At 46.4% G+C, this 10898-nt stretch overlaps 2 protein-coding genes across 2 annotated transcripts; one reads left to right on the top strand and one right to left on the bottom strand.

The window, feature by feature from the left end:
• Positions 1-2513: 2513 nt before the first annotated feature.
• Positions 2514-8515, top strand: LOC119331036 (E3 ubiquitin-protein ligase CHIP-like). The gene is made up of 8 exons (XM_037604208.1): positions 2514-2812; positions 5480-5547; positions 5646-5709; positions 7008-7079; positions 7559-7692; positions 7780-7909; positions 7990-8100; positions 8195-8515. The coding sequence occupies exons 1-8, from the start codon at positions 2693-2695 to the stop codon at positions 8318-8320; spliced, it is 825 nt and encodes a 274-aa protein (XP_037460105.1). The 5' UTR covers positions 2514-2692; the 3' UTR covers positions 8321-8515.
• A 715-nt stretch (positions 8516-9230) lies between these two features.
• LOC119333550 lies at positions 9231-10592 on the bottom strand. The gene has a single exon (XM_037606409.1). It carries the CDS (start codon positions 10590-10592, stop codon positions 9285-9287), a length of 1308 nt encoding a protein of 435 aa, XP_037462306.1. The 3' UTR covers positions 9231-9284.
• Between the last annotated feature and the right edge of the window lie 306 nt (positions 10593-10898).

Raw genomic sequence — 10898 nt, 5'->3', positions numbered from 1 at the left:
CACTTCATTGAATACTTGACTATGGTTTGCTTAGTGTAGTCTACCTTCCGCTGCATGGTAATAGGTTTATTTCTATCGTTTGTCTTCGAAACTCCCATGTTTTGAAGACTTTCTTAAAAATCGCCTATTCACCCCCCCTCTAGTCGATCACTAGCACTTTCACATTTCGAGACTCCTCGTTATGTCCGTGATCACATCCAGGACTCCAAACAATCTTCGGTACATCAAAACATATAAACTCATAATATAACTGTCATCGAAACTTTAAGCGCAAGGACCCTACGGGTTCGAGAACTATGTAGACATGATCGAGACACGTCTCCGATCAATAACCAATAGCGGAACCTGGATGCTCATATTGGCTCCCACATATTCTACGAAGATCTTTATCGGTCAAACCGCATAACAACATACGTTGTTCCCTTTGTCATCGGTATGTTACTTGCCCGAGATTCGATCGTTGGTATCTCAATACCTAGTTTAATCTCATTACCGGCAAGTCTCTTTACTCGTTCCGTAATACATCATCCCACAACTAACTCATTAGTTGCAATGCTTGCAAGGCTTAAGTGATGTGCATTACCGAGAGGGCCCAGAGATACCTCTCTGACAATCGGAGTGACAAATCCTAATCTCGAAATACGCCAACCCAACAAGTACCTTTGGAGACACCTATAGAGCACCTTTATAATCACCCAGTTACGTTGTGACGTTTGGTAGCACACAAAGTGTTCCTCCGGTAAATGGGAGTTGCATAATCTCATAGTCATAGGAACATGTATAAGTCATGAAGAAAGCAATAGCAACAAACTAAACGATCAAGTGCTAAGCTAAAGAAATGGGTCAAGTCAATCACATCATTCTCCTAATGATGTGATCCCGTTAATCAAATGACAACTCATGTCTATGGCTAGGAAACATAACCATCTTTGATCAACGAGCTAGTCAAGTAGAGGCATACTAGTGACACTCTGTTTGTCTATGTATTCACACAAGTATTATGTTCCTGGTTAATACAATTCTAGCATGAATAATAAACATCTATCATGATATAAGGAAATAAATAATAACTTTATTATTGCCTCTAGGGCATATTTCCTTCACCTAGCTGGTTGGTGCTCTTGTGGCGGGTCCCGGTGGCTTCTGCGACGCGAATCTGGCCCGGGCAGCCCCAGATCTGGTGTGTGGTGGGCTGCTTTGATTCAGCTGGCAGTGGGTGACACTGTGGCACAGTTTGGCTGTGTGTGGTCCGGCTCCGGCCAATTCCTTCCCGCGCCATCAGCGGCGCTGGCTTCTGCGGTGGTGGGGTTGAGACGTCTTCCACTGCACTGAGGATGCAGGATGGCGGCGCAGCGCCGCCGCTCTTGGCGGTGTTTTTGGGGTTGTTATGGCAGCGCGAGGGGGGCGTGGTGATTTTGTCGGCCGTGTAGGTGGTGGTTGGCGGTGGCGAGTTGTGAGCGTGCTTGGCCGCCGTCATTTGTGATTGTTGTGGTGACGATGAGTTTGGTGAGCTCCATGTGAAAGCCTAGATTGACCCCGGTCGATGCCGGCATCGATGGCGTCCTAGGTAGTCGTTTCCTCGTTGGAGGCGTCGTCGTGCAGCCCCTTCACCTCCTTCGGCATCTAGGCCATGGACTCTTCAGGTGAAAACCCAATCTTCGACCTTGGCCGAAGTGGCCGTCAAAGGCGTTCCTCTTCGCTTCCCTTTTGGGGGCGACGCCTTGGAGGTCCGGTCCTTTATCCGGCGGTGGCTTCTGTGGTTTTGTAGCTTCGTCATCTTCTAGGCGAGTGCGCGGCCTCGGGGCCTGTGTGGAAGTCGGAGCGGCGACTCCGGAAGTCTATCGTGTGTGGTGTTTGGCTTTGGTTGCTAGGGCAACATGACAGTCGGCTAGGTGGGTCCACGGCCTTGGGGCCGGTGTGGAAGTCGGCGCGGCGGCGCCGAAGATCTCATGTGTGTAGGGTGTTGGCTTTGGCCTCTAGGGTGGCAAAGCCGTCAACTAGACTGGTGCACGACCTCAGGGCCGGTGTGGATGTCGGGGCGGCGGCTCCAGATCCAAGTGTTGTGTTGTAGGGTGTCGCAGAGTCTCCGGTCACTTGGGTGGCACTATCGGGGATTCAATTGGTGCATATCCTCATCTAGCGTGTGCGTATATCGTAGATGTATCGGTTTTCATCCAACTTTTCTTATAAATTGATCAATTCTTTTTTTTTCTTAATGATGAAAAGGCAAAGCTCCTGCCTGTTGCTCGAAAGAAAAAAAAACAGTTCACTTTTTTTACATCGATTATGTCTACTTTGTGAACTGTAAACTTAGTAGTAAGTAAGATTGATCGTAATTTAGGTAGTGATTTATTAGATTCCCTAAAAAAGCAGTAGTAATTTATTACAATCAATTTTTTACCGAGCTGCAAATATTTGGTCCAAATTTCCAACGAGCGCACCCGCGAATGCGAGCCATAACGTCTGAATTTTAGCCCTTGGATAGTCAAATAGAGGGGCCTCCGTGCAAAAACGGAAAAAACGCACCCCAGGTTTTCCTCGTCTCGCGTTCGGGGGATCGATACAAATTCGAAAGGGGAAGAAGCCTCGAGGCGCACGCGACGATTTTTCCAGACCCAAATCTCCCCCCATTCTCCCACCCATCCACCAACTCCGTTCCTTCCTCGCCGGCACGAAGCCAGGGCCGCCGGAGATGTCGCCGGCGGCGGACAGCGCGTCGGGATCGAAGCGGCAGGCGGAGCTGCTCAAGCAGGAGGGCAACACCTGCTTCAAGAAGGACCGCATCAGCGCCGCCATCGACGCCTACACCGGGGTAAGCAGGGGTTGCTCGCGCTCGCCGCCGCGCGGCTAGCTTATCTTCGCGCGCCCATTTTTTGCTGGATTGGAGTCGCTAGGCTCCATTTGCTTCAGACGAATCCGTGTGCTGCGGAATGGTTTAGCGGTCTGAAACGACGGAGCCCATTCTACCGAGGATCGTGGCTAGTTGTGGGCCGTCGCTTTGATCAATCATCGGGAATTCCTGCCGAATTCTACCAACTGTAGCTTTGCTGAATTATCTGACATGGAATGCTATGCCATTACCTATATATGTGTGCTTTTACCTGTGAGCAGTTAGGTGGTTTGATCAGTGATTACACATATTCTTCCCTCTTTGTTAGCTGAGAGGAGCTACTTAACAGAACACCATTATGTCATTGTGCAGGTAAGAAATGCAGGATGAGTCACATTTAAGCATCTTGGGTATTCATTTTCAATGCCAATGCTTATCTTGGGTATTCATTTTCAATGCTGATGCTTTTTATAAGGCCTGCTCGGACCCCCGGAGAAGAGAGAACAGAGAAAATGTGGTTTCTGCATCATGGTGTACTTTTACACCTGGGCATAGAAATTAGAAACTACTCACGTATCTCTAGAAGTGTTGCATATGTGAACTCTACAAATTATAACTTTCGCTATGGTCACAAGAAAGATGGAATGTTGTGGCAAGTCATACATGTTTGCAATCCAGCTAAGACTACAATTTAGTTCTAGTTGCTTCGGAACTCTTCTTGTTTTGCCTCTTCAGATCATGAGCTCTTTAAGATGTTCCAACTTACCCTCTATGAGTTAATAGAAGTGAATACCCCCAAACCGTTTATTTGCTAAAAATAGGTGGAATTATATGACCATGTGCACTATAGAATAGCCGGTGCCTTTCATCTTGTAAGATGCAAGGCCATTTACTTTTCCTCGTATCTGACTATAAGGAAGGTAATTAATTATTTTCTTTTGGATAATACAATGAAATGAATCACGAATGTGCTTAACTTCGAAACATGTGGCACAAATGGAAATAGACATAATGTAGTCTCCATGTTATACTTTCAAACAGGTGCGTGCTGCAACCGTATTTTATTTCACGAAAATAAAACTACAAATTCATCTAATATAAACATTAGTACATTGTCAAAATCAACATAGAAATGGTTTCAGGCTTACGTACACCTTGTTATAGCAGTAGTACATTTTTTTGCAGGAAAGCAGTAGTACATTGTTAAGACTTGTTTTCGATTGATCGTACACATGTATGCATGTAGTACACTGCTCAGATACGTATGTGTTGTCACGTACATGTTACATGTTTTCTCATGTTAACCTATACAGATGCATACATATGCAATAGACCTTCCAATTCCGTTGATGCGCAATATACCAAATACAAAAGACACTGATGCCTATTTGGTAGTTACGGGTGACCTATTACCCCCTAGGAGGTAAAATAGGCAGGGACGGTTCGGATTTCAGGGTTCCCGGGACCAAACTAAAGCCCGAGGCCCTTAGTAATTGAAAACTAGTGCAAAGCTATAGTTATAGGCTTATAGCCATTTCTCTCTGTTACTATGTTAACTTCGTGATATTAACTTCTATGTTTGCCCAAACATGCCTAAAAAGACAAATTACATTCAAGGTACAAGCTGAACCTGGAGAAGGAATAATAGTACTCCTGCAGCAAGCGAGGTTGTCGGTTGATATATCTCCTGCATTATTAGTTGTGACAACGTAAGAAATTGTGGTTAGGCTTTTAGGCAAAGCCTGTGCGGGTGTTGTTTTCGCACACCTGGGTCCTAGGTGCCTGTGCTCCCTTTATTTTAGAACAACTAAGGAATGAATTAGAAGAAAAAAATTGATGCAAGTAGATAAAGAACGAACTATGTATCTTCAAGTTCATGTGAAATAAATAGTGATTGAAGTATGATGAAAGAGAAAATGAGGAGCTAAAACTGCAGCCTCGGGTGCTATAAGTTTGATTTCAGTGCACATGCGACAGAAAGTGCTATGGAACATAAAATTCTACACATATTATTGACCCCACTACTCTTTGTTGTGTGTGAAAAAGTTAGAAGAATGCAAATCATTTTTTAGAACCAGGAGTATTTCTTATGCTTTTCACCAAAGCCAGTGCATGTTATCGTTTTGGAAAGAGAAGAGCAAGAATGAGGTGGCCTTTGTTTTGTACGAGAAAACTATTGTTGCAAATGCACTCTCATTTGCTCTGGAGGAAATAGTTTTTTTTAGCTAGCTAGAGTAAAATGGCACTCCACCAGTCAAGCGAACAAAGGATGCACATGGGCCGCCACTGCCTGTACTAGAGTTTATTGGATGTTTGTCATTTATCGATTTGGTTGGACACTTCAGCGCTGGGTTCTAAAAATCATTGCCGACTTAGCTGGGCCGGCCTCCTAGAGGTTTAGGGGCCCAGGGTCGTTGCCCTGGCTGCCCTGCCCCAGGGCCGAGCCTGGTAATAGGTTACCATGTTTAGTCTTGCTCCCTGGATCAATAAAAATGAATGGCCCAGAAAGTTTGGGAGCGTCTTAAAATTTCTCTTCATGGCGTCTGTTGTAGAAATATTTATTCTGTCAACTTGGTGTGCCTTTTTATTTAGAAATTCCTGCATTATTTACACCTTCCTTGCTAACTGCGGCATATTATTGGTTAACAGGCTATAGCTCTCTGCCAAAATGTTGCAGTATACTGGACCAACCGAGCACTGTGCTATAAGAAGCGGAAGTATGTACAACTCCTATTTTCATTTGTTTGTCGCGTCTTATTCGTCTTCGATGCACTCCAAGGTTTACATTGTACTGTGTTGCTATTAAATTTGGCAGTGAGTGGGCTAAGGTTGAGGAAGATTGTAGAATGGCTATCCATTATGACAGCCACTCCGTTAAGGTGCGTTTGTGTCTTGAGCTTTATTTAGTAGTTAACCTCTTTAAATGCTTTGTTTATGTATTCCAAGGTCACGATTCCTGTAGTGCAAATAAATAGCATTTTCCGTTTTGACCAAAGATGTAATGGATTTGATCTTTTACCCTGTTTTGAGAAACTCCTTGTAGCATGTATCCACACTCTAGTTAAGTTAGGCTTTATTCGGTATTACTGGATCTTTTAGTGTGCACATTATCCTGCAATTGGAAACTGCATCTAGAAGGTCTCTAGTGTCGTCTCCTTAGTTTGCTCTTTGTTTTGCCGGCCTGTGTGCCGTGAAGCTTCATGCTGGTTGTGGCCGTTTGAACTTGTTACTTATGCCTTGTCGTGTGCTCGATGGTTCTGATAACTCTGTCGGATGCTTGGTGGCTTTATTAATATTAAGTCGGGCTGTCACCTTTTATCTAAGAAACTGGACCTAGACATATGAACAATTTGAGGTTGCACGGTGTTGACCTCTCAGCTGGGAGGTTACTTGAGATATGTAGCTATGTAGCTGCGCTCATTGTTAACTCAATATCAAGCTTGTGTTTTGTTTGGTTCATTTGACTAAGATTGAAATTTAGGGGCTGTTTGGTTCGTGCCATTGCCAGCCCCGCCAAACCTGGGCTAGCCAAAAGATTGGCGAGCGAATCTGCCGCTGATAACTCGCCAACGAATTGGCGTAGGATTGAACTAGAGAAACTGAGGTGGTCTGGGCGCGCCAATTTTTGGGTAGCCATCCAAACGGGCAACGAAATCTGGTCAACGACCAATGTTTTGGACGGGCAGCCCAGGGCTCCAATCCAAACAGCCCCTTAGACCTGATTTGCCAAATCATTTAAGAAGTCCTGTATCATTTTATTTTGGGCTCTAGTGCTTGTTCTTACTATAGCAAAATGTCCTTGAATGTATTGTGACATTCATCATCACTAGAAGACAATGTATGAATTGCCTCGTGAATCTGTAAGCAAACCTATAATGTTCTTGCTTTAGGTAATGTGTATGCTTCAAATACCCTTGGTAAAAAGTTAATCATAAAAGTACATGTAGCATTTCAAGATTATTCAGCTTCCTTTTTAAAGAGAGAAAGTAAGAGATGATTGCTTCAGGTCTGGACATTTTGAAATCGGCTTGAACACTACTGTTCGAACTTGATGTTACACTACACGCGACATAGTTTTCGTTTTGTTGAAAAAGCATCATCGTAATATTTTCCTTGCAATGTTAGTATGTTTATTCTTCTGTCTGTAGTGACAATATTTTTTTTACTCTGTTGGTAGGCGCATTACATGCTTGGGCTTGCACTTCTCAACAGGCAAGAATTGGCTGGAGGAATAAAAGCACTAGAAAAGGTTCCTCTCTTGTTAAGCTCTTTGTTGCTCCAACTATCAGTATTAATCTGACTATTTGTAGAAAATATTGACTTACCATTAACGTGAGTAACCCACTTATGGGTGATGGTTTAATTGCGCCTTACTGGCATTCTTTCCTGATGTCTGTATTGGACTTCTGAATTGGATTTGGTATTATTTAGGTACTAATTTGGCCTTTTCAGAGACACAATATTGATTGGGAGCACATCTTACTAACATCCACCTGCCCTATCTTTCGTCCTCTCATTTTGGTAATTTGTAAATGTGATCTTAATCTGGGTAAAAGAAAATTGTTGTGCGGAGTTGATCATGGGTATTACTAACTACCAACACAAACAGGAAAGTGCGATGCTAAATGCCATCATTGATGTAGTTTGCTCTTTTGATGATGTTATTTTAGTTGCAAAACAATTATGTTTATGCCATTTTTACTGATGAACCAAACTATGCAAAATTAGTCTTTGGAGCTTGGAAGGGGTGCACATCCTGCAAGCTATATGGTTGAAGAGATATGGCAAGAGCTTTCTAAAGCAAAATACATTGAATGGGAAGGATTATCAAAAATGCGATCCTCTCAAATGCATAAACTGAAGTGCGTAACTAATATTTTTTTCCCTGCATTGCGTATCAGTGGGATGTATTGCAGTTCCTGTCTAACATATCATTTGTCCTTTTGCAGTGCAACATGTAAAGAAGCTCTAAAGAGTTATAACAGCCTTGATAATCCAACTGCAGACGTGTCTGAAGAGCATCTAAATGAGCTAGATGAAGTTTTCAGGAAAGCTGCAAAGGCTGATACTCCAACAGAAGTATGAAACTGCCTTTCAAAGTGCTTACTTTTATACTGGCTTGCCTGGTCTAATAATCAAACAACATGCATTTTGTGCAGGTTCCTGACCATCTCTGCTGCAAAATTACACTTGATATCTTCAGGGATCCAGTGATCACTCCAAGCGGAATTACTTACGAGAGGGCTGTGATTCTTGACCATTTAAATAGGGTAAGCAGAAGCGTGAAATAAACATAAATCTCTTGAGACATACTTGGATACTCGTGTTTTGCGTACCAAACTCATGAGACTTTCAAATTCGTAGGTGGGGAAATTTGACCCTGTGACCCGTGAACCACTGGAACCATTCCAACTAATATCAAACCTTGCCGTCAAGGAGGCTGTAGATGTATTTTTGAAGGAACATGGTTGGGCTTACAAGATCAGGTGATTGATTTGTACAATTGAATTGGTAGGGTACACCTTGATTGGAAGTAAGATTGGCAATACATAGTTATGTTGTTCTGTTGACATCAAGGAAGTTGTACATACTTTCGAGTGTTGTTAAATTGGACTGGATCATACATAGAACTTGTCATGGGCAATACATAGTTGGGTTTAGCAAGTACAATTGCTGATATCTTCACATCCTTTGGCTATTTGTGTTCCTAAACGTTTTCAGAGCAGAGGGCAGGCCTGGCACAGTGGTGAAGTCCTCCCCACTTGTGTCAAGATGTCTTGGGTTTGAACCAGTCTCTCTGCATTGCAACTTTGCAGGGGTAAGACTAGGTTCCTATAATCCCTCAATAGACACTTCCGTTTCTAAATATAAGTCTTTTTAGAGATTTCAATGCAGACTATATACGGAGCAAAATGAGTGAATCTATACTCTAAAATATGTCTATATACATCCGTATGTAGTTCTTATTGAAATCTCTAAAAAGAGTTACACTTAGGAACGGAGGGAGTATAATGTACTCTCTCCATCTCCCAAAAGAAGGCCTATAAATTTTGTCTTGAAGTCAAATGTTCGATTGAGTTTGCGATCAACAATCCGTTGCACTGTTTGGCTTGAGACAAGTTTTATAGGCTTCCTTTTTGAAGGAGGGTGTACATCATTGCTGGTAGTGGATTGTTTGGATTCGGGATTTTGCTTTAGGAATGTCGAACAACATCCAAGTCCAGTGTGCTTAGCTCAACTACGTAGATAGTTGAGTTCAGAAATAACAATGGTAGGAGTAGTAAACTTGAACTCGATGAGAATTGAGTAGGGCAAAATAGTACGAAGTACTAAAAGAAAACGCATGATGAAATTGTTCTGTTTCCCGATAGATAAAAATTACAATGTTCTCAGACCGCCCAGCAGTACTTCGGTTGCAAACAACAGTTTTGTTTAGTTCATGTTCTTGCCTAAGTCATGTCATCGGCTTCTGGAGCAGCGCCGAGAGGTACCACTCGTTCTTCTCCACTCCGCCGTCCGGCTTCCGGCCGGCGTTCCACCGCAGCCTCTTGAACCCCACGCGGTGAAGCATTGGAGCATACGTAGCGTTCAGCTGCGCGCCGGGGAAGACGAAGTGGTCGAGCCAGAACAGCCCGCCGGGCCTGAGAACCCTGTAGACGTCAAACAGCGCGAACTCCATCGCCACGCCGTCGCCGGGCACCATCCAGTCGCTCGTCAGCTCGCGCCCCGCGTGCACGACGTCGAGCGTGCCATCGAAGAAGGGCAGGCGGCGCGCCTGGCCTACGTGCAGTGGTACGAGCCCCCGCGAGGCGACGAAGCTGCCGAACGGCGCCCCGGCGTTGGTGGTCGCGGTCACCACGGTCACCCCGCGCTCGCGCATCCGGGCCGCGAACGTGCCGCCCCCGCCGCCGATGTCGAGCCCGATGCGCACCGTGCCCTTGGGCTTGGCCGCGAGCGCCGTGTCGACGGAGTAGGCGAGCGCGCCGTCGTCGCGCGTCCACAGGCCCTTCTCCCGGCGACCGCGGAGGTCGAGGCCCAAGCCACGGCTCGCCATGCACGAGTAGTTCCTGCACGGGTGGTACGCGTCCCAGACGACGCTGGTGTCCGGCGGCATTGACCACAGGCTCTTCGGCAGCGGCGCCGGCTCAGCGTACCCGGGCGGTGACTGCGGCCGGCAACGCCGCCTGGGCAGGGGCTCGCAGCCCCCGCGCATGAGCAGGTGCTCGAGCGCCGCGTCGGACGGGCACTCGCCGCCGGGCTTGTAGTCCATGTACCGCTCGAGCTCGTCCTGGAAGCGGCCGCACGCGTGGCCCAGAGCCGCCTCGCCGTCGGAGGCGTTCCCGACAGCCAGCTTGAGCTCGCCGACGAGCTCGCGCGCCCACCACCCATTGCCGGACGCGGGCGCCTCCTCCTTCCGCTGACCGTCGCCGCCGCGCGCTGCTTCGGCGAGGAGGGTCTGGAGGAGCACGGTGGCGGTGCCGAGGCGCGCGTGGAGGCCGGCGAGCTCGACGCGGCTGGACTCGAGCGCAGACCGCGTGGCATTGAGGTCCGCGAGGAGGGCGGCGGAGTCGTCCCAGAGGCGGACGGTGGCGGGCTCGTAGCGGCGGACGACCGAGGCGCCGGCGCCGGAGGAGAGGAGGATGGAGGCGGTGTTGGTGACCAGGAAGAGCAGCAGCGTCACAGTGGTCGTGCTGCACCTGCACCAGCGCCTCCCGTTGGGGGGGCTGAGTTGTTGCTTCTTCCCCAGCAGTTCGCCCTCCATTTTGATTCTCCCCCTCGCAAACTGTATCTAGCTACTGTTGGCGATGCAAGTTTTGGTTTAATTCTTCGCGCGCGCGAGTTGCGACATGCATGTAGTATTAGCTAATCGGAAGTGCCAAGTGCTAACGACCTAGGTAGAGAGTTATTAGTCTAGTAATGATAGTTTAGAGTGGAGGATCCATCGATCGAGCTTGATTCAATCGCGTTGCGTAGGACGTGGAAAGGAGGGAGTAAGACGCTTGCAGATCCATACTACTACTACAACGTTAATGCACGTTCATGTTGCTTAGTCCGTGGTGAATCTGGA

This window comes from Triticum dicoccoides, chromosome 7A, assembly GCF_002162155.2.
Source record: "Triticum dicoccoides isolate Atlit2015 ecotype Zavitan chromosome 7A, WEW_v2.0, whole genome shotgun sequence".
Lineage (NCBI taxonomy): Eukaryota > Viridiplantae > Streptophyta > Magnoliopsida > Poales > Poaceae > Triticum > Triticum dicoccoides.
Note: the sequence above shows the minus strand (reverse complement) of the source record. Positions and strands in the feature narration are given on the sequence as shown.